Source organism: Dreissena polymorpha, chromosome 4, assembly GCF_020536995.1.
Source record: "Dreissena polymorpha isolate Duluth1 chromosome 4, UMN_Dpol_1.0, whole genome shotgun sequence".
NCBI classification, from domain to species: Eukaryota; Metazoa; Mollusca; class Bivalvia; order Myida; family Dreissenidae; genus Dreissena; species Dreissena polymorpha.
Window position 1 is genome coordinate 140,202,008 of NC_068358.1, and position 24,509 is coordinate 140,226,516.

General features: G+C 38.1%; 2 protein-coding genes across 8 annotated transcripts in view; one reads left to right on the forward strand and one right to left on the reverse strand.

The window, feature by feature from the left end:
- Positions 1–24,509, forward strand: part of LOC127876953 (uncharacterized) — a 90,586-nt gene that overhangs the window by 55,731 nt on the left and 10,346 nt on the right. The gene's annotated exons all lie outside the window — the stretch shown is intronic.
- The window catches only part of LOC127876934 (protein lingerer-like), a 91,421-nt gene that overhangs the window by 33,965 nt on the left and 32,947 nt on the right, over positions 1–24,509 (reverse strand). For all 7 annotated transcript variants that reach the window (XM_052422441.1, XM_052422442.1, XM_052422443.1 and 4 more), the window contains exons 13-16: positions 24,024–24,108; positions 21,447–22,582; positions 4,004–4,154; positions 3,529–3,623 (exon numbers count right to left, since the gene is read on the reverse strand). In XM_052422441.1, coding sequence (XP_052278401.1) covers positions 3,529–3,623; positions 4,004–4,154; positions 21,447–22,582; positions 24,024–24,108 — 1,467 coding nt within the window. The remainder of the gene's footprint in view (positions 1–3,528; positions 3,624–4,003; positions 4,155–21,446; positions 22,583–24,023; positions 24,109–24,509) is intronic.

The following is a 24,509-nucleotide window of genomic DNA, read 5'->3' on the forward strand; positions in this document are numbered from 1 at the left end:
CATAAAGGTTGGATGAAAACTGTGATCTCTAATGTCTACACAAGGTTTTTCTATTATTTGACCTAGTGACCTAGTTTTTGACCCCAGATGACCCAAATACAATCCCAAACCGGATTTCATCAAGATAAACATTTTGACCAAATTTCATCAAGATTGGATGAAAACTGTGACCTCTACTGTCTACACAAACAAATTGTTGACGGACGGACGGACACACGCAGGCACGCACAACGGACGCCGGACATCACACGATCACATAAGCTCACCGTGTCACTTCATGACAGGTGACCTAAAAATATGTGTCGGAGATAAACATGAACAGTTGTGGTTAAAATCCCATAGAAACAAGGGCTGTTTGTAAAACATGCATGCCCCCCTATATGGGCTATAAGTTGTAGTAGCAGCCATTGTGTGAATACGTTTTTTGTCACTGTGAATGGTGGTGGTGGTGGTGTAGTAGTAGTAGTAATAGTAGTAGTAGTAGTAGTAATAGTAGTTGTAGCAGTAGTAGTAGTAGTAGTAGTAGTAGTAGTAGTAGTAGTAGTAGTAGTAGTAGTAGTAGTAGTAGTAGTAGTAGCAGTAGTAGTAGTAGAAGTAGTAGTAGTAGTAGTAGTAGTAGTAGTAGTGGTAGTAGTAGTAGTAGTAGTAGTAGTAGTGGTAAAAGTAGTAGTAGTAGTGGCAGTAGTAGTAGAAGTAGTAATAGTAGACGTGGTGGTGGTGGTGGTGGTGGTGGTAGTAGTAGTACTAGTAGTAGTAGTACTAGTAGTAGAAGTAGTAGTAGTAGTAGTAGTAGTAGTAGTAGTAGTAGTAGTAGTAGTAGTAGTAGTAGTAGTAGTAGTAGTAGTAGTGGTAGTAGTAGTAGAAGTAGTAGTAGTAGTAGTAGTAGTAGTAGTAGAAGTAGTAGTAGTAGTAGTAGTAGTAGTAGTAGTAGTAGTAGTAGTAGTAGTAGTAGTAGTAGTAGTAGTAGCAGTAGCAGTAGCAGAAGCAGTAGCAGCATTACAAGACCAATACTTAAGAATGATCAAATGGGAAAAGGTAACCTAGCACTGGCAGTAAATATGGGGCTCATTACAGGTCAGATTTGGAATCTCTGCTGTAAAATGAGATTTTGAATGAATTAAAGGAAGGCAAATCTGTAATAAAAAGAACATGCATAAACCGTAGTTGTTTCCCTTGTTTGAACCATGCTAAATCCTTACAAGTTTGGAAAGAATTGGATGAAAAATTTGGACTTTATTGCATAAACACCATTTTCTCAATTCAAGGGGAGGTAATTCTGTACTTCATGGACCAATAATGCTAATTTTTTGTAGGGTTCGCGTCCTCATTGATATAAAGACACTGTGCAAATTTGGAAAGGATCGGACAAAAAATGTGGAAGATTTTTGAAAGTTTTCACAAAATAGGCAAAAACGAATAAACATGCAAAGTTCAACGAGCTCCTGCGGCCATGTTTCTTTGAACAACTTTTTCAGGGGAGCCTTCAAAGGTCATCCCTGTGAAATTTTTTGAAAATCTGATGAGCCGTTTCTGACAAGAAGATTTTTTAAGGTTTTTACCATATATGGTCATGGTGGCCATATTGGTTATGTGATCAAATTTTTTTTAACAATTCTTTTGTCCCATGACCTAGGGATGCTCCACATGAAATTTAGTTGAAATTGGCTCACTGGTTTAGTAGAAGAAGATGTTTACAAATTGTTTACAGACAGACAGACAGACAGACGTACGGACGGACGCCGGACGGTGAGTGATCACAATAGCTCACCCCGAGCTATCGCTCAGGTGAGCTAAAAAAAAACAAAAAAACAAAAATATGGGAGGGGGGGGATTCTGGGGGGGGGGGGGGGGGGGGGGGGGGGGAGGAGGCACGGGGGATGGTTTGGGTGGAGTCTATTGTGGTCTGTCAGGTAAGAGTAGTTTTGTCAAAGTATCAATCAAATCTAATCATAAATAAAGAAGTTATGGTAATTTTAGCAAAATTTAAAATGAGAGTCAAGGTCATTCAAAGGTCAAGGTAAAATTCAACTTGCCAGGTACAGTAACCTCATGATAGCATGAAAGTATTTGAAGTTTGAAAGCAATAGCCTTGATACTTAAGAAGTAAAGTGGATCGAAACACAAAATTTAACCATATATTCAAAGTTACTAAGTCAAAAAGGGCCATAATTCCGTAAAAATGATAACCAGAGTTATGCAACTTGTCCTTTTACTGTACCCTTATGATAGTTTGCGAGTGTTCCAAGTATGTAAGCAATATCTATGATACTTTAGGGGTGAAGTGGACCAAAACACAAAACTTAACAAAATTTTCAATTTTCTAAGAATAAAGGGCCCATAATTCCGTCCAAATGCCAGTCAGAGTTACATTACTTTGCCTGCACAGTCCCCTTATGATAGTTAATAAGTGTTGCAAGTATGAAAGCAATAGCTTTGATACTGTAGGAATAAAGTGGACCTAAATACAAAACTTGACCAAATTTTCAATTTTCTAAGTATAAAAAGGGCACATAATTCTGTCAAAATGCCAGTCAGAGTTACATTACTTTGCCTGCACAGTCCCCTTATGATAGTTAGTAAGTGTTGCAAGTATGAAAGCAATAGCTTTGATACTTAAGGAATAAAATGGACCTAAACACAAAACTTAACCAAAATTTTCAATTTTCTAAGTATAAAAAGGGCACATTATTCTGTCAAAATGCACGCCAGAGTTATCTAACTTTGCCTGCCCAGTCCCCTCATGATAGTCAGTAAGTGTACCAAGTTTGAATGCAATAGCATTGATACTTTCTGAGAAAAGTGGACCTAAACGCAAAACTTAACCAAAATTTTCAATTTTAAAGTATAAAAAGGGCACATAATTCTGTTAAAATGCATGCCAGAGTTATCTAACTTTGCCTGTCCAGTCCCCTCATGATAGTTAGTAAGTGTACCAAGTTTGAATGCAATAGCATTGATACTTTCTGAGAAAAGTGGACCTAAACGCAAAACTTAACCGGACGCCGACGCCAAGGTGATGACAATAGCTCATAATTTTTTGTCAAAAAATAGATGAGCTAAAAATCAAAACAAGGCCGGAAACCCTATATTTTTATTGCATTTTTCATATAGTATTTGTATATAGTACTTGAATATAAATTTTGAACAAAATCTATTTGGTGGAAAAAAATCAACAAAACTGCAGCAACACCCCTCAAGCCAAATTTACTGCATTATGACAAAGTTCTCCTTATGTCGGATACAAATAAAAAAAAAAAAATATGTAAAATTCTAACAATTTTATATTTCTTTTAAGTTAACTTAGAGAAACTACTAGCCACATAATAACTGGTTTTTGCCAAATGAGGTTATTTGTAACCATTGGCTAATTGGTCAATGGCAGAGTAAGCCCTGACTGCATGCTGTCACATAGTATGGCATCTGTACGTTGTCACTTACAAAGTATGGCATCTGTACGTTGTCACTTACAAAGTATGGCATCTGTACGTTGTCACTTACAAAGTATGGCATGTGTACATTGTCACTTACAAAGTATGGCATCTGTCCGGCCTGACTGAGGATGTACTGCTGAGCAGCGGCCATGATGGGCACTCCAGGGGGCAAGTTCAGGGGCGCTTTCGTTGCTGCAATAAATACAAATAAGAATCTTTGGGAAAACATAGGTTATGTGATAATACATTTTGGATGTAATCCAGCATAGATATTATCAATTACATCTGAAAATAATCTAACATTTCAAAGTATTTATTTTCATATTTAAGAGAAAATATACATACATGGAAAACAAAATACTACAATTACTTTAACTTCTATTTTGACATTGAAAAACTGATTTTACCATTTGTCACAACTGCAATTTGCATGAAGTGAATAAAATAAAAAATATTTTTTTATATCAAATTGTTAAACATGAAGCATTTCATGCACACAAAACAAAACAATTCATGATACAAACAGTTACTGAAAGCTGCAAAATATACAACATTTCTTTTCTGTTGCTTACATGTGGTTGTTGAAGCACTATGCAATGTAGAGATTTTTGTGGTGTTGCTGCTGGTCACAGTGGTACTAGGAACAGAAGAGGAGGGTGTGGTGCTGGAGGTCCGTACTGTACTGCTGGCATCCAACTTAGCACTGCTCACATTCACATCAAACTGAAATTCATGGAATTCTTACCGTAGTTGAAATCGAAACGCTAAATGAAGCCAATCGCTGAAAAGTCATTCTTTTGGCAAGTGACTATTTGCTGTAAAATTACTATTATTAAGACATGGGGCAAAATAAGTTGTAGCATTTTCACAAAGCAACCAAATGTTCACATACCAGTATATTGGGCTGGGACCCTTTAGATTGGAAAGTGTTTTTTCCCCAATTGAACCCAGCATAATTCACACACAACAAAAAACTCAGTGATTTTTTTGTTGCTTTTCTTGTGTTACAGCCTGTGCCTCTTGGATTGGGAAAATTAGTGCAATAAACTATGCTTTTGGGGGAAAATGAATCATTATTAAAATAATTATAAACAGCATTAAAATTGTTTTTAAGTGCATGTTTGACTGATCTTTTTTAATATTTATATTTTGAAGTCCTGCTTTAATTTATTCTTACAATCAAGATAAATTGTTCTTAATATCATTTCACATGCAAGCGTTTTTTTATTCAAAATTGGGTCCAGTAATTGGCCCAGTTCCCAATGGAAACAAGAGTGCCAAACTGTCACAAGATACGCCCGTTTGTCATATTTTGGACACCATGCTAAATGCTTGAAATGCACCAAGTGACCTAGTTTTTGACCCAGCATGACCCAAATTCGAACTTGACCTAGATATTGTCTAGATACAACTTCTGACCAAATTTGGTGAAGATCGGATGAAAACTACTTCAATTACAGAGCGGACACCATCCTAAATCTTTGAAATGCACTAAGTGACCTAGTTTTACCCGGCATGACCCATATTTGAACTTGACCTAGATATTGTCTAGATACATCTTCTGACAAAGTTTGGTGAAGATCAGATGAAATCTATTTGAATTAGAGAGCGGACACTGCTGCAGCCGCTGCATCCGCCCGCCCGCCAAGGGTGGTACTATAATGTCCCGTTTTTTCAAAACGGGCATTTTTTTATAAAAAGTATATATTTCTCAAATGGGAGCTAAATCTAAATATTTTCCTTTGGAAGGTAAAAAAAAAAAATCCTTTTAGATCTTAATATTTTGTTCATCTCCCATCCATATAAGTTAACCTCTGTAAATATAATACACTTGTTTTCTCAATTTTGAAGCATTTTTTAGCAAAACACCAAACTTAAGTCAAAACACCGCAAATTTTCCCAATTCAAAGGGACCTGGCCCCATTCCCAAAATGGTGGGGAAAAAACACTGCCAGGATTTTCAACTTGCAATAATCCAAAAGATTGTAGATTCTTAAAATCACAAGTTAAACATTTAATTAAATTTTCAAAATTTAGTTACAAATACATGTACACTTTTTTTGGTTATATATATATATATTTTTTTTTTATAAAATGCATTTGAACAATGTTTTATTCAACCCAGCGAAAGACAAAAAAATCTTAAGGGACATGAGGTCCGAAAACTTTTAAAATTTACCAGACCTCAGGCCTAAAAAAATTAATGTTGTGGTTCCGGTCAACCGACCCTACCTAGGAAAATGCGCCGACCCTAAAGTTTTTATTGACCGTGCCGACCCTAAACTTTTTGTTACCGTTTTCCGGTAGGATAAATTTCAAAGCGATATCGACTAAGCCGAAAAATTTTGAGAGCCGATTTATGATCCTCTGTCAATTACATCATGTATCTCTTTACCGACCTAAAGCCTTCCTTAAGGCGGATCGTCGTTGTAATTGGCCAATCAGAGCGCACGCTTTGAATGAGCGACAACACTCGTAAGCAGTCATACCTATACCTGCAGTAAAATCATGCAGACGACATGTGACGTAATTTTCATAAGTGTGTGATTTTATGGCAGTTTGTTGGCTTTGTTATCTAACCCACTCATCGGTTCCTACGGTGTACACCTCCACGATGAAATCTCGGCCACTTACTTAGAAGACAGATGATGGCAACCGGGTGAAATCCTCGTGGATATGATGCATTTCATGCATAATATGGTCAAAACATTTATTCGAAACGTAATGCTCTTTAACAAATTATCGTTGAATTAATTACACACAACTGTAAATGTTTCCTTTGATTCTCAAATGAGCATTATTTAATTTGTAATCCGAAACACGCTTCCGAATTTTAATGCTAACAACATTAACAAATTCTAGCGTCAAATAAACAGTGCTTTATCCTTTGTCTCAATAAAAAGCGCGCGAAGATTATGCAGACATGTAGAACGTCGCATGGAAAGTGTGGATGTATTTTGTGTTGTATAAAAAATGAACATCATGTCAGGCGTAAATTTACGCCTGTCCAGTGGAAAAAAAACCCGCCCCGATTGGACGTTATTTCGTCACATCTTTAAATAAAATTTATTTGATACTTAAGCAAAATAGCAAATGTTTGTGTTTCTTCAAATTCTTGAGCACTTTTTTCGTATTAACCAGAATCTGCTAAACAACTGGAATATACGGGATTATCGGGTAATGAGTAGCGACGGGAAAAGTAGTAAGTATATGCAGTAATAGATAGAAAGTATGGTTGATACGGAATCGATCGAGACGGGATTATGCATATCTATGCGGGAAAGGGTAAAACATTTTTTTTAAATGTCGTTATCAATGACGTCATTGCTGTTTTTTTTCTTGAAGAGTCATATCGCACCAAATAACCACATTTCACTCTACAAATGTTATAGAAATAACGTATGGAGGGTGCAGCCCATACCCCCCCCCCCCCCCAGCACTGGGTAAGTTTCATGCGATTGTGAGTGGGTGGGGTAAAACAGTGATTTTTTTAACTTTCAATTATGTGATTTAATAACATTGATATAATCTTTAAGCAAGTTGCATTCATTACGTTCATACACCCGTATTAAACTTAGTTTTTGGCTTAAACCGGAATGATGGTGGCTGTTTTGTTGGTTTTTATCATAGATTGAATCTCACCTGGCTGGAAAAAAAAGTTGTTAAAATGATAAATATACAAAGAAGATCACTACACCAGGGGTTTTTTTTGGCCCATTTTTAAGGCCAAAATTCAGCTATGCTCCCAATCCCAAAAAGTATACTTTTTTTCACAAAATGTGGCAAAAAATTCCCAATTTCCAAAAAAAAAAAAAAAATAAACAAAATAAATTTTTTTTTTTTTTTTTTTTTTTTGAAAGAAGTGTCTAATGCATATTTTATCTCAATTTTAATTCAATTACATATAACAAAGTATTATATGATTTTGTTCTTTTAATTTGAATGATTATAAAGAGTTATATCAAATTTAGTATTTCCCTAATCAGTGGACTTTTCGTTTGGAATAAAAAGGCTAATGAATTTATTTTGCCAATTTCATGAAAATGCCGATAAAATTCCCAATTCCAAAGCCATGGGCTATCTTCCCAAAAAGTGGGAAAAAAACTCTGGTACACAATAATGGGAACACTTTTCTATGGTGTACATAGAGGTTTTATGTGAAAACCATCAGCATAAAATGACTTAAAAACAGGCATCTTGTCTGGAGAAAAAAAAAATAAATAAACAAGATGCGTTTGTGAAACACAATGTCCCCCTATATGACGTTTGACTTTGAAGGATGACCTTGACCTTGTGAAGGATGACCTTGACCTTTCACCACTCAAAATGTGCAGCTCCATGAGATACACATGCATGCCAAATATCAAGTTGCTATCTTCAATATTGCAAAAGTATTCATAAAATAAGCGATTTGGGCCACATATATTTGACCTCTGACCTTGAAGGATGACCTTGACCTTTCACCACTCAAAATGTGCAGCTCCATGAGATACACATGCATGCCAAATATCAAGTTGCTATCTTCAATATTGCAAAAGTATTCATAAAGTAAGCGATTTGGGCCACATATATTTGACCTCTGACCTTGAAGGATGACCTTGACCTTTCACCACTCACAATGTGCAGCTCCATGAGATACACATGCATGCCAAATATCAAGTTGCTATCTTCAATATTGCAAAAGTATTCATAAAATGAGCGATTATTGCAACCTATATTTGACCTCTGACCTTGAAGGATGACCTTGACCTTTCACCCACTCGAAATTTGCAGCTCCATGAGATACACATGCATGCCAAATATGAAGTTGCTATCTTCAATATAGCAAAAGTTATTGCAAAATGTTAAAGTTGGCGCAAACAGACAGACAGACAGACAGACAGACAGGCAGACAGACCAACAGACAGGGCAAAAACAATATGTCCCCCACTACTATAGTGGGGGACATAAAAAAAAATCAAACTACCCTACCTAGAAATTTTGGCAATGTTACCAGAGCCACAACATAATTTTTTTTAGGCCTCACCAGATTTAAACGGACCCTTATTCTTCTTTAAAGTGATATTATGGGCATCTAACAGTCAGGGCCCCCTCTTGCCGCTAGGGGAATCCACCCACAGCCCTCATGTGGGGGAATTTCGCGTCGTTTTCGGCGAAAAGGGGAATTTTAGAAGATCTTTTCACCAACCATTCAACACCTAAAATTGCTATATTTTAATATGATTTACATAAATATACATTTAATCAAAGGTTAGTAGCACCATACCAGCTGGCAACATAGGTATAAAATAATACAAAAATAAAAATAAAAAAAATAAAAAAATTGTAGGGTTAATTTTTAGCTGAAAAAGGGGAAAAAAGTATACTTTTTTCATGGGGGAAGCCGCCGATATTTGGCGGTAAAAAACGGCCAAACAAGGGCCCTGACAGTTTATAGGTGTCTATCGCAACCGTTGTTTATTTTTGGTGTTTTCACTTCATATACACTTATATTTGTTAATGCAGCATCAATATACTAAAACAATATCCCAGAAAGAGAAAAAAAATGCATTTGAATTAACAACCATACTTTCGTTTTGTCAACTGAAAACAGAAATAATTTGATTTACAATGTGAATCTAAATTGAGTTTTAATGCAGATTCGTTCATACGACACAAACACTTTTTTTTGTTTTACGGATCATTTCGGCTTTAATACAGGACTCACCAGTCATGTAAAATATCGAATATATATTTTTATAAACAACTGGAAGTGGGAGGAGTTGCAGATAATTGGTAAGTAGTCATATTTTAACTAACTCTTTTGACCTGTTAATTCTTTTCAGCTCAATTCAACAGTGAATTTTGTTTAAGCAAAAAATGCCCATAATATCACTTTAACCAACCAATTAAATAGAGGATATTTGTTGGATTCTGTGGATTATCGATTTTAATTCACGAGTGATCATAGAAAATTATATTTTCACAAGTGGCGCAGCCACGAGTGAAAATATATATTTTCTATGATCACAAGTGAATTAAAATCGATATTCCACCAAATTCAACAAATTTTCTTTTTATTTTATGCTTTTTCACAGTTTATATACATTGTTAAAAGTTTAACTAAATAATTTCGCCGGGATAATGACGTCATTTAGTCAAAAAAATGACGTCATTTCAAAGTCAACAGTGAAAATTATCGATAATTTTCACTGATAATTTTCATTGCTTGAAAGTGAAATTATCAGTTTTAATTCACTGATAGTGCCCTATAAACCACCGGAAAGCATAAAATAAAAATACCTTCTATATACAGTAGTTTATTTTTAATATAATTATGACATTCACTATGTTTAACAATTTTAAATTCAACATGAGCACCGCCTTGCGGGTGCAGACCGCTCATCTATTTTCTTTTTAAAGGTGAAGGGACTCTCAATTTCAATCAAAAAGGAGGGAGGGGTGGAGTGAAGAGGGGTGTATAGTGTGGGGGTGCAGGGCTACAGATAAGATTTCATGTCAATTAGTTTTCACTACAAGCTTTTTGAAGCAATTAGTTTTTTCCCTCAAAATTTTTTGTCAATTAGTTTTTTACAATTTAATGAAAACTTACCTATATTTCAGGGCAAGATGAGCTCTTTGATTTACAGGTAGCCTAGGTATTGATAATTCTCAGCCAGTTCTTGTTCCAGTCATTAATTCACAATTTTAAATGTTTTAAATGATTGATTGTTACTGTTAATTGTTTATTGAAAAATGGAAGATGAGTCATTTTATTTTAACACTCCTGCCGTTCAGTCTGATGGCACACTCTTTTAGCTCTGGTTTTGAAATCCTGGAATAGTCTACCCTTTCTCATAATAATATGTGTATGCATTATAATAAACAACGGGTAACTAAACACAAAATAATAAAAAAATAAATAACAAAATAATAGAATCTAAATATAATTATAAACATTGACATCGAGCGCCTATGGACGCTATTTGTTTTGATGAGACAGAATCGCCGCGGTGTTTTGCGACGTCTGCTTCTGAGGTTTTCACCACCTCCACTATCAAATCATGAATAACACTTTTGACAATATCTCTTCCCGATGGTTCGGACCGCGAAACACACTTCAATATACTCGGCGCGCACGTCGTTGCTGAACTTTTACTAACCCGGCCGCGCTTAGCAGCCGACATTTTTCACGCTGTATTTACCGGAAGCAACTTGTTTATATAGACACCGGCCGAAACGGTGTCAACTATTACGGCCGCACTAAAATTACTTCGAAACCGGTTTAAGGCAGGAGTTGGCCGCTTCAGTAGTCGGAACAAAGGGTAGATCGATGTTTATAAACTTGCATTTATGTCGGCAATAATAACGCGGTACGAAAGGAAACAGTATAATAAAAACGATCATGAATTGATTGAAATTCGTTTTTCCTCCTTCGTAATCGTTTTCTGTACGATCGGTTTTTTATTTCAATTCGTTTTCTGCCAAATACAAATCGTAATAACGATAAAACGATCCTTATCTGTAGCCCTGGGGGTGTGGACATTTATTACATTATCTTCCAAAAATGCGGAAAAATAAAATATAATAAAAATTCAGGGGTGGGGGAGGGGATTCTTGGGTGCGATGGTTGGACGGTATTTCAAAAATAAAATAATAAAAATAAATATTTGTGTTTTTAACAGTTTCAAAAAAAAAAAATTGGGGGGGGGGGGGGGTGGGGGTGGGGGTATAGTGTGAGGGTGTGGTGGTCATTTGTGAGATGATCTTAAAAAAAAAAAAAAAAAAAATAGGGGGGGGGGGGGGGAGGGCACGGGGGATGGTTTGGGTGGAGTCTATTGTGGTATGTCAGGTAAGAGTAGTTTTGTCAAAGTATCAAGCAAATCTAATCATAAATAAAGAAGTTATGGCAATTTTAGCAAAATTTAATAATTTGACCTTGAGAGTCAAGGTCATTCAAAGGTCAAGGTAAAATTCAACTTGCCAGGTACAGTAACCTCATGATAGCATAAAAGTATTTGAAGTTTGAAAGCAATAGCCTTGATACTTTACAAGTAAAGTGGATCGAAACACAAAATTTAACCATATATTCAAAGTTACTAAGTCAAAAACGGGCCATAATTCCGTAAAAATGACAAACAGAGTTATGCAACTTGTCCTTTTACTGTACCCTTATGATAGTTTGCGAGTGTTCCAAGTATGAAAGCAATATCTATGATACTTTAGGGGTAAAGTGGATCAAAACACAAAAATTAACCAAATTTTCTATTTTCTAAGTATAAAGGGCCCATAATTCCGTCTAAATGCCAGTCAGAGTTACATAACTTTGCCTGCACAGTCCCCTTATGATAGTTAATAAGTGTTGCATGTATGAAAGCAATAGCTTTGATACTGTAGGAATAAAGTGGACCTAAACACAAAACTTAACCAAATTTTCAATTTTCTAAGTATAAAAAGGGCACATAATTCTGTCAAAATGCCAGTCAGAGTTACAAAACTTTGCCTGCACAGTCCCCTTATGATAGTTAGTAAGTGTTGCAAGTATGAAAGCAATAGCTTTGATACTTAAGGAATAAAATGGACCTAAACACAAAACTTAACCAAAATTTTCAATTTTCTAAGTATAAAAAGGGCACATATATCTGTCAAAATGCACGCCAGAGTTATCTAACTTAGCCTGCCCAGTCCCCTCATGATAGTCAGTAAGTGTACCAAGTTTGAATGCAATAGCATTGATACTTTCTGAGAAAAGTGGACCTAAACGCAAAACTTAACCGGACGCCGACGCCAACGCCAAGGTGATGACAACAGCTCATAATTAAAAAAAAAAAAATGGATCAGCTAATAAAATAACAACTTAATTAAACAACCCGTTATATGAAAACATATGGTCAAACTTGCAGTTAAAAGTGAAGCTAATTTATTAAGACATATTATTAAGTAATTTTAAACAGCAATATCAAATACCAGTACTCTCAGAGGAGATAATAACGGGACAATCAAGATGGCAACCTCCGTGCCAAAGCAGGTATTTTTCGCCGTTTTATACCCTTCATAACTTTTGTTTAATTTTTAAATGTCCCTCACTTCAACACCATATCGGAAAGAAAGTGATTACAGGGGACAAAAATATTTATCCCCACGCTTTTTGAAAAAAAGGTGGGGATATTGTGGTGATCTCCGCCGTCCGTCCGTCCGTCTGTCCGTCCGTCCGTCCTGGCCACTATCTCCTCCTACACTAAAAGCACTAGAACCTTGAAATTTACACACATGGTAGCTATGAGCATATGTGCGACGGTGCACTATTTGGAATTTTGATCTGACCCCTGGGTCAAAAGTTATAGGGGTTGGGGTGGGGCCGCGTCAGAAATTATCACTCATTTTTTTAGGTTATTTTACATTTACTTCTTTATTTCTACACCGATTCACTTCAAATTGATACTGGACCTCACCTATGACAATACGGTCAATCTCAACCATGCATGGCCCCATTCCCAACCCTGGGGCGCCCCGCCCACATAGGCCACACCCACCAAAAATTTCCATTTACTATAATTTTTTCATTTCTACACGGATTCACTTCAAATTGATACTGAACTTTTGTTATGACATTAGGGTCAATCTCAACTATGCATGGCCCCAATCCCAACCCTGGGGCGACCGCCCACATAGGCCACACCCACCAAAAAAATCCATTTACTATAAAAAAAATTTAGGTTATTTTACATTAACTTCTTCATTTCTACACTGATTCACTTCAAATTGATACTGAACCTCTCTTATGACAAAACGGTCAAACTCAACTATGCATGGCCCCGTTGCCAACCCTGGGGCGCCACTCCCACATAGACCACACCCGCCCAAAATTGCCTTTTACTATAATTTCTTCATTAATACACTGATTCACTTCAAATTGATACTGAACCTCTCTTATGACAATACGGTCAATCTCAACTATGCATGGCCCCATTACCAACCCTGGGGCACCCCGCCCACATAGGCCACACCCTCCCAAAATTGCCTTTTACTATAACTTCTTTATTTTTACACCCATTCACTTCTAATTGATACTGAACTTCTCTTATGACAATACAGTCAATCTCAACTATGCATGGCCCCATGATCAACCCTGGGGCGCCCTTGGGTCAAACATGCGGCGTGGGGATACGCGTCGGCCTCTGCCGCGCCATTTCTAGTTATAAATTGCACTCGTCCTGCAGGACAAGTGCATTAAAATTTTTCACTCGTCCTGCAAACACATGCACTTGTCCTTCAAATATGTGTGAAAGAAAGATTGCAAAGGACTGATATGACTAACAATGTTTCCTATATCACTGCTAAAATGCTGCTTACTTAGTTATTCATGCCAGCTGATCACAGAAGAAATGTTAACTTACTTTATTTATGAGGAACACAAAATAAATAAATGAAGACAAATTTGTTTTTTCCTTTTTCTAATGCTTGCGTGCTTTCCATTTCGGATGGTTGAACATCGCTCTTGCCCCCTTTAAAGAATGCTCGTATGTCAGACATTTTTCAGATGAAATTCAGACTGGTTGAAAACGGTACTTCCCAGTAAAATAATTCTTTAAAAAAATCAATACTTACAGTGAATGAAGTCAGATGGTTCCCTGTCAACATGGACGCGCAAAGTTTACACCAAAAAGCCAATATTTACTCCGGGACACAGTCTCGCATAACAACGCGCACCTGCTGTATGAAATTTACAATTACGATTTCCGGTTCATTCGCGTTCTACTTTCGGAATAGATATGCTTTAAGAAATGATTTTATTTAATGAAAAAGAGTCTTACTGGTCAGAAAATACATATTTTAACATCAGTTTTTTTTCACTCGTCCTGTAGGACGAGAGCTTTAGGGAAATTCACTCGTCCTTTCAAGATTTCACTCGTCAATACGAGCGGACGAGTGGAATTTTTGTCCCCTGGATTAGCGTTTATCAAGAGCTGTAACTTTGTGATACAAATTTTTTAAATAAAATTCATTTTAATTATTAAATACTTACCTGTTATCGTATGCTTATACTTTCCAAGGGGAAATAACTCATCCGGAATTTTAACTGGGAATCCGCCACCTCAATACCGTAATACAGGCCAGGTTAAACATAGTGCAATGCAACCTAGCCAAAAATCGGTAACCAACCCTCAATATTCTTTCAATATATATACAAAAATATTAATCGAATAGCGGGGTGGGAGGTGGGACTTACCGATAACAGGTAAGTATTTAATAATTAAAATGAATTTTATTTAAAAAATTTGTTTTAATGTCATAAATACTGACCTGTTATCGTATGCTGATTTTGCAGCTGCGGTGGGAAGGTTCGTATATATTTTCCCAACACAGTAGAACCCATAAACAGGGTTATCAGCTAATGATATCAAGTAATCTTCGTTAAAACGGTATTAATTATGACTTCTCGGACAGAGTAATATGTCTATGTCGTAAAGAAGACACTACCGTTAGTGAAACCACAACAAGCCCAAACGTATACAAATTGTATTGTTGGCACTTCAGAAAACGAAGATAAAAAGATGACAAGGTGGTCGGATTCCTCCAGTAAACAGCTTAGAGCACGTCAAAAAGTGGGGTGTGATTAATATATGCCCACAAAACAGACAGAGCTCTTAATTCATGCGGTCAGATCCTAAAAAGGAATGAATCCTTAGATAGGATAAGATTAACTTTCCTTAGTCGAGGTCTAACCCCGAGAAATAGAAGCCGCAGACACATCTCCCCCCCCCCTTTTTTGGGGGAAATGAAGAGTGTCTTTGAGAACCTCGAATGGACTTCTGACTAACACTGCTGAGATAGAACTTCAAAGCCCTGATTGCCCAAAGAAGTTTATCCTCATCTTCATGACTACCAGTTTAAGAAAACTTGGAAACTTGAAGGTAGAAGCCATATAGAGGACTTGATATTAAGCAAGGAATCCTGGCTGACACAACAAAGTGAAAACGACAATAGATCCAACTGGAATTGGTCGTATTCAACAGAAAAAGCATGAATTTCACTTCTCCGTATGGTAAAAGCCATAATAAGAAGGAAAACCGTCTTAAAATTATATTGGAACTGTTAATAAGCCTGATGAAAAAGGTTCATAGGGAGCTCATTAAGCATCCCAACATGTTACACAAGTCAAAACCGCTTAAGAAGGTAAAGGAACGAAAAACATAGTGTTGACGTTCCATAGTTTGGATCAGTTCCAAAATAGGTAAGACAGCACAGAGTTGCGATGACTTACACAAAACAAGGTATACGAGAGCATAATCTCTATCCTTTGATGAAGAAAAGAACAAATTTCTTATCATCAAGAAAAAGATGAGAAAAACCTCTATGTATCTAGCCGAGTGATTAAGGTAATAACTATGCTCTCAATTACCCAGTAAAAAAAATGAATTTCCATAGAACCTTTATACAGTTCTGATGGAATTATCCTTGCACAAGTAACAAGGATTGAAACTCTAACAGAAAAACGTTCTTCTGTAGAGATAACTAAAAGTTATTAATGGCCAGACATGAAGTGGCACATGTTTGGATCAGTAAAAATATGTCTCAGTGAGATATGATATTTGACCTGTGAAGAAGTTTCCTGAAAATAATTGTACAGGAGACTTAAAAGGTCGTAGAACCATAATCCCATGGTTCATTACGTATATTTCATGAAATTATGGCAAAAACTCAGTTATTGCAAAAACTCACCAAGAAGGCAAGATATTCCAGTTTATGTCAATGGACGAATGTATAACAATCGCACACCCTGCTGGATCGATTTCTGTGAACTGCATTGTTGACGTTGTTCAGCATACCGGTATACACTGCGATATACGATCGCATAACGCTAATAACTAGCGTTTGATGATAAACAACATTCTTTGATATACTATGTACACCATGCAACTCGTCTGCAACTTCACTGGCGCGCATGCGCGATTACATTATTGAACCCAACGGAAAAATAATTCGAAAGAAAGAACTGCAGGACAAAAGGTCCAACAGGGCGTTGAGACGAACTGGTATGAGAAAGACGATAGAGAAAATTTGTTGTTCTTGCAAAGAACGAATAAGTTCCTGATTTCCAGTTACAAGGAGTGATAATATGATCACCTCCGTGTCTGTAAGTAAACCACGACCGATGTGTGATAGTTGAAACCATCACAAAGGAATCGTGAAAATGTGTTGTAAATGAAAAACAGCTAAAAAGAATTTTTGCTTTTCAAGATGTATATGTGCAGGTGATATTCGTTAGGATACCACATAATTGAGAAAATCAAGATACGTTGTTCTATGTGATCGTCCATAACCTTATCTGCTCACATCTGTATAAGATGTAAGGAAGGTTGTGGTAGAATAAACTATATTCTTGCCAAGATAATCTTCTAGTCTAGACACCACTGAATAGTGGTAAATAATGACAAAAAGATGGAAATCTGTGTCATTAAATAATCCCGAGATTAATACAATTATCTTAAAAATAAAACTGAAACGGACGTAAGAAAAGACGTCTCAGCAGAAGGACCGGTGACCGGACCGGTAAATACCGACCGGTGACCGGAACCATTTGTCAAGGATGGGTGGGCAAAGAAACCACGGCAAGCCGAACTTTCCCACTCCAAACACACTTGAAAATTGGTAGAATAGGACAGTGTTTAACACTTATAAGTTAATGACCTATCTACAGAATATAGCCTCTTCTTGAACCAATAACAGGCGCCTTTAAAATCCTGGATAATACAGGTCGCGAAGTCATCGATTTGCGAAGTACGGAAATATGATTGATAGTGATACCTCCGGAATCGGAGGTGTGATGGCAGAAAAAGGTGAAAACCCTAGGGGTAACCTTAAGCGGGTCCACGCTTGCCGGTAGAATGCATGGAAGTCTTAAATTCTGACTTGATTAATCCATTTACTTCAAGACTTCTAACCTGGACGAATTCCGAAAGGAATACGACCAGTTATAGGAAGACGGCCTGTTATGGCCAGAAGTGTAATAGAAGAATAACTTTAAGATGAGGTCCTTCCAGATCCTAGGATCTAAGATCTGAGTTCAATAGGTCCTAAGCCATCTACAAGACTGTAGCCGCTATGCGGTCAATCTGATAGGCAATCCTATGTATCAGAACTCTTGTTGATTCCAGTAGCTTGAAAATATGCACTGCCGTAGGAGCAATAGAAAAGCAGAAGTCGATACAAATGTCGTCTTGCTAATCCTGCTAGCGTCATTAATGTGTCCCAACTGTTCCGTGACACTGACTGCAAAGTCTGTAGCCGACAGGTAAAGGCGGTTAAAACAATTCATCCTTCGGGCCTCGAACATAAATTAATAGAGGTCAAATAGTAATGTTCGACCTCAATGCTAATCTCCGAGCCCACTTCAGCCGATCTATCTGCAAGACCAGTAGTCTGCATGTAGCCGGTTGAGATAGAAGTACAAATAACAGATATAGCATGATTTGGTGACCGTCGCCAGTAGAAAATCAGTATTGAAAAACACAAAAAGTCATGTAGATTGTTGAATCCATAAAATATAGTATTCAATACAATCATAGCCAGGGGTATACAACTATGTAATGTAGACGATACCCGTGATACTAAAAATTGACCGATGAAAACACAGTGGAATACCGGTAATTGGTAAGTGGTGACCGAACCGGACCGGTCAATGACCGGTAACTGTAGCCCGGTGAACGGACCAGTCATAATATGACCGGTGACGTTACCAGTTAAAGACCGAAAAAAATGGTGGAATCCAAATGGTCTGTTATCAATGTCAAGCACTGCTCGGAAAAGAAGATCATGCCAAAAAAATCCAATCCGATGGCGATGAGACATCACTTATTCTGACCGGTGATCAGTGATCGGTGATATGACCGATGAATGGTGACCGATGTCCGGTGATCGGGACCGGTATAATATAACTGCGTCAGAATGGAAATATCTGGTGCAGAAGAATGACCATCCACGAAGTCATCTGATAATGTTAACCGGAAAACAACGGTAGATTATCAGTATTAATAGGCATAAGTGTCCTTGTAGTCGTAGTGGAGAAAAGAACAGCTTATCCCGAAGCCTGAATGTTAAACGAACTAGTGTTCGTATACAACTACGGCTCGGTGACTGCAACATGTGTGGATGCCATAAGAAGAACCATCACACGTGGAATGGAGACATGATATTCCTAAAGGAATAAAATGGAGAACGTCGATATGACCAGTAGGTTCATTAACGCCTACGTGAGAAGTGGCGACATCCATATAACTTCGATGCCGAAATATTGTTCGGCTACGCTGGAAATATTGTCTTCTACAATATTGTCTCCGTGAGCATTGACATGATCGCTTACGAGCGTATCAACGCCGAGAACTGCTCAATGAAGGAGAGGTATGTTCGATAAATATCCAGTGGTGCTCAATGCAGTCCGCTGATGTCTACGTGAAGGTTGACGACGTCCTCGTTTCCTGCGATGTCGAGATCTGGATCGGCCGAGATGTGGATCGGCTGCGATGAGACCGAGATCTTCTAGAATAACGTCTCCGTGAGTGACGACGTGATCGCTTACGAGAGCCGCGACGATGAGAACTGCTCGACGAAGAAGAGCGTGTCCGATGTCTAATCCTTGATGAAGACGATGTATTCAACGAAGAATAGGAGAATAATTCAATGAAGAAGACCGAGTTCTTCTTCTTGACCGGTGACTGGTGTTATCGGTGGCAGGCCTAACTGATGACTGTTGACCGGTGACCGGAGCGGTGATCAATGACCGGACCGGACCGTTGACATGACCGGACCGGTGACATGACCGGACCGGTGACATGACCGGACCGGTGACATGACCGGTGACCGGACCGGTGACATGACCGGTGACCGGACCGGACCGGTGATCAATGACCGGACCGGTGACCGGACCGGTGACATGACCGGTGACAGGACCGGTGACATGACCGGTGACCGGACCGGACCGGTGACCGGACCGGACCGGTGATCAATGACCGGACCGGTGACCGGACTGGACCGGTGACCGGACCGGTGACATGACCGGTGACCGGACCGGTGACCGGACCGGACCGGTGACCGGACCGGTGATCAATGACCGGACCGGACCGGTGACATGACCGGTGACCGGACCGGCCGGTCAGACGTCGATCAATGGTCCGTGATCAACGTCCCCGGTGACGTACCGGTCATATCATGACCAGTGTTGTCACCGGATAATGACCGTATGGCGGATGCCAAATGGTCCGGCATTGGTCGATGTCCTTGACCAATGCCATCGGGCAAAGACCGGCTGACGGGTGTCGCCATATGGTCTGATGTTGACCGACTGTCTAAGAGACTTAGCATAGTACGGTCGCGATCGTGCCCGATACCCGGTGACTGATACTGCAACTATCATCCATGATCTGCGAAGTCACCGGGTATTTATCCACTCTTGTTTCTGCGACCATCATGTAGTCGAATATATGAAAAACAAGAGCAAAGCATATTCAACCATAAACTGGTCACAGACCAGATTATCATACGGCACATAAAATCATTATTTGACCATAATGAAAATTATAATAATACTGCCGTAGATCATAAATTAAACAAAAGTTTAATTCAAAACAGATGAAAAATAAAATGACGATCAATTAGATTGTCATACGGAACGTTAAAATCATTATTGCACACAATGGCAAATGATAAACAATCTGTCAATAGAAGAACACGCTTTGCACGATCTCGTAACACATTAGAAGAACATGCTTTGCACGTTCTAGCAATGTATTAGAAGAGCACGTTTTGCACGTGGTCGTTCGCGCCTGAAAACACCCAGCATGGTAGAAATAAACCATTGTTCGATAAAAACAAGCATGGCTTACCTTTTACAAATGAAACAAAATCCATTAAATCCACACAAATTAATCCGAATGAGAAATAAAAAGATAAATAACACAATTTATCTATTCAAAACCCCAATCAACCAAGTGAAAAACAATATTTTAATTCAGAGCCGTAAAAGACACGTATACACCTGGTTGATCCGGAAAGAATATTGAGGGTTGGTTACCGATTTTTGGCTAGGTTGCATTGCACTATGTTTAACCTGGCCTGTATTACGGTATTGAGGTGGCGGATTCCCAGTTAAAATTCCGGATGAGTTATTTCCCCTTGGAAAGTATAAGCATACGATAACAGGTCAGTATTTATGACATTAAAACTGCTAACAAATTTTGAAATTTGTTACATCACAAGCAAATACAGATATAGCCAGTTGAACTTGTTGGTAAAATCTGTTTTATTTTTTTAAGTTGAATAATCTATTGAAGAAAAAATTAACATAAACTTGTACGTATTTTTATTTACATATATCTAGTTTTGTGTTCATTTTAAAAAAAAGTTTCATAAATTGTAGTTTGTTTGTTTTTGGTCAGACATGAGGTCCACCAGTTTTGGAAATATTATTGGACCTAAACAAAGTTTATCGGATTGGTCTGAGGTCTTTCGCATGGGTTGTTTTATTAGAGGATAACACGCAAGCCTTTGAAACATGTTGAAGTCTTGATATCGGACATACTTAGCATTTAGAAATGTAAAATGTATGCTTGTTTAAGATTAGCTTATTGTTCAAAGTTTACACAATTGTGCTATATCTAACAGGACATCTACATGCAAAAATTATTTGTAATCAGTGTTTTTTTCTGACCCCCCCCCCCCCAAAAAAAACACACACACCTTGAGTTGACAAATGAGTCAAAATTTCGATCTATATAAAGCATCACATTATCTTTACCAATCTTCATCAAATATGTTATAAATATATATATTGTTATCAAAACCTGTAATTAAATAATATCTGCATAAACATTAAGAATGCAATTATATATATAAAAATCTATGTATTTAAGACCATACATCTCTCACACCTGTTCAATCTTTTTAGCACAACTACAACATAATTCAGTGAATAACAAACAACATTAATCAAGTTGCGTCTTAACTTTAATTTTTTAACATAATAACCATGCCACCAACCTGTGAGGAAGTAGATTGCCGTGAGTCCAAGCTGCCATCATTAACAGCCATACTGGAAAAACCTTCCACCAATTTGTTTCCAGTCAATGAATTACTAAGAGTAGTGGCCACTTCAGACGTGTTCCTATATGATTTTGCACTAAATCCGGACTGAGACTGAGAGGCTCCGGTTTCCCGGGGATACGACCCTGCCTGACCCCCAAACCCTGGCGCCCCAGACTGGTTGTCACGGTAACCAGTGGTGGAGCTTTGAGAGTCTCTCCCTGTGAACGAGGAACCGGATGATTGAGAATCTCGACTAAACGAGCCTGCGTCACTAGTCGAGCTGTCTCTGGGGTATGACCCACTTGCAGACTTGGATTCGCGATTGTAGGCACTTCCAGAGTCCCGTGAATATGAACTGCCTACTGACTGACTGTCTCTTGTATATGCCAATGACTGGCTATCACTACTAAAGCTAGAGGCTGAATTTGTATCTCTCGTGTATGAAGTATTATCAGCTGACGTGTCCCTAGTTTTACTAGAGGCCATATTGTCTCTATATGAGCTTGCACCGGTCTGGTTGTCTTTAAATGGCGAACTAGACTGCGTCACTGACGCTTGAAATGTAGATCCTGCACTTGCAGCGTGATCATTCAAGTAGGACTGATTTGAGTATGTGCCCTGCCGTGAGCTTTGAGAATAGAGCGAATTTTGTTGAGATGGATTGGTGTACGATGATGTTGTTGATGATGGATACAAGGGATTCTGGCTTGATTGGTTTGAAGAATAAGTGGACTGGTTAGGGAATGTAGAACTCGACTGGAAGTTCTGGAACTGACTTTGAGGTGTCGCAAACTGCGAGGACTGATTTGAATGGTAGTTAGACTGTGATCCCTGGAAGCCAGACTGACTGGCTTGGTACGCACTAGCGGGAGCCTGGTACTGGGATGTCGTAGAGAACTGAGTCCCTGCAGGGAATTGGTTCTGATTCATCTGGCGGTACTGACTAGAGAACTGGTTGGATGGGGACTGGCTGGGTGGGTTGGAGCCCTGGTACTGGCTCCCCGGGTAGGCACCGGGCTTGCTGGCGGGCTGGTAACCACCACTGGTCTTCTGACTCCCGTACGAATACGCGTCAATATTGCTTGAGGACACTGAAAGCAGACAGATGCAGCAGCGCTTAAGGCTAGTTTACTAGGTAAAAGCTTTAAAGATGTTTCTCTTATATGGGAGTAATGAATTGCGTAATAGATTATATCGCGCTTATAGTCAGTTTGCAACATATCAAGCAATTATGATAGGGAACTGAATTTTGAAATTTTAATCAATACTTCATTGACAAACAAGATCTTTGTGTTTGGTGGTATCCAAATGCAAATGTCAGTCAGAAAATAGGTTGTTAAATTATGATTCTTCTTTTTACCTTTTTAGGAAAAAACAACAATGATTCATTACAACAAAATTGAATAAACAGCTGCGCCATGAGCGCATGATACGCCCGTCGTTCGCCAATGAAGTAGTAAGGTAATAAATAACCCTTTGAATCATTTTTTTACTTCAGTTTATTTGTATTTGAATACATGGTTTATTTTATAAGTACATGAGCATGGAGCGCCGTCTCCTTGACATTCATACCATATCTTTTTTTGAGTATATGTATGCATTTCTTTAGAGGATATGGAGTTGAAGTAAACCTGTTATAGATATTTTGACCAATAATAAAAGAGAAATGTAGATGGGTAAGTGGTAGTGTACAATCGGAATAGAAAAAAGCTCACCTTGTTCAATTTTTCAGGGATACTAAAAAAAAAAAAAAAAAAAATCGATCGAAGGATATTTGAGGTACAGTAGGACATTCAATGAAATCACGAAATTTTGACGAACAAAGTCCCATAACTCTGGAACGACAATTCAGAATTCCGTCAAAAAAGAAAGGGGATCAGGGTTTATCAATATTAAGATTGTGTTGAAATTTGAAAAAAATCCATCGAAGGATATTTGAGGTACAGTAGGACATTCAATGAAATCACGAAATTTTGACGAACAAAGTCCCATAACTCTGGAACGACAATTCAGAATTCCGTCAAAAACGAAAGGGGATCAGGGTTTATCAATATTAAGATTGTGTTGAAATTTGAAAAAAATCCATCGAAGGATATTTGAGCTACAGTAGGACATTCAATGAAATCACGAAATTTTGACGAACAAAGTCCCATAACTCTGGAACGACAATTCAGAATTCCGTCAAAAACGAAAGGGGATCAGGGTTTATCAATATTAAGATTGTGTTAAAATTTGAAGAAAATCTGTCAAAGGATATTTGACGTAGCGTACGACATTAACAGACGGACGGACGGACAGACGGACGCGGGGTATACCATAATACGTCCCGTCATAGACGGGCGTATAAAAATAATATGCATATTTGCTTTGTGAAAGGGTCAGACTATCCAACCTGTAGAAAAAGAACTGCAAGTTATGCGACCAGGCTTGGATTAGAACTGTTAATTGGATTGTCAGTTAAGTGCCCTACCAATCCAGCAGACTGGGCTGGGTGAGAGACATTTCAGTCCTCAAGAGTATATAAGAAATTACCTTGTGTGGCTTGTCCCTGAAGATGTTGGTTGGATTTCAGATCAGTGCTTCCAGGCATCTGTAGTGGGTCTGGTGGCGAATTGATCTGGGGTAGAAATGGACAGCATTAACCCTTTCCCACTAAGAAGCAAAGTGAAAATAGCTATGTTCAAACAGCATAGAACCAGAACAGCATGCGAGTAACTCTTAAGTCTGTTCAGGTTTTATGCTGTTTGCTGCTCATCAGTATCTAAGGTTTAGAGATGAAGCTTTAAAACATGAATCTAGCAAGAAAGGTCTTAAATTAAATATAACTTTCTAAGGAACTACAAATGCGTGAAAATTCGTATGGATTAACACAGTGAACTTGTAACTTCGTACTTAGGAGAATAGACACAGAGAGGGAAAAGAAAGTTAGGTGATATTTGTCAGTTCTTTTTTCCTTTACATTTTAGGCTTGTGAACAGTTATTTCGCAACCCTAAATATCAATATGAGACATTTTTGT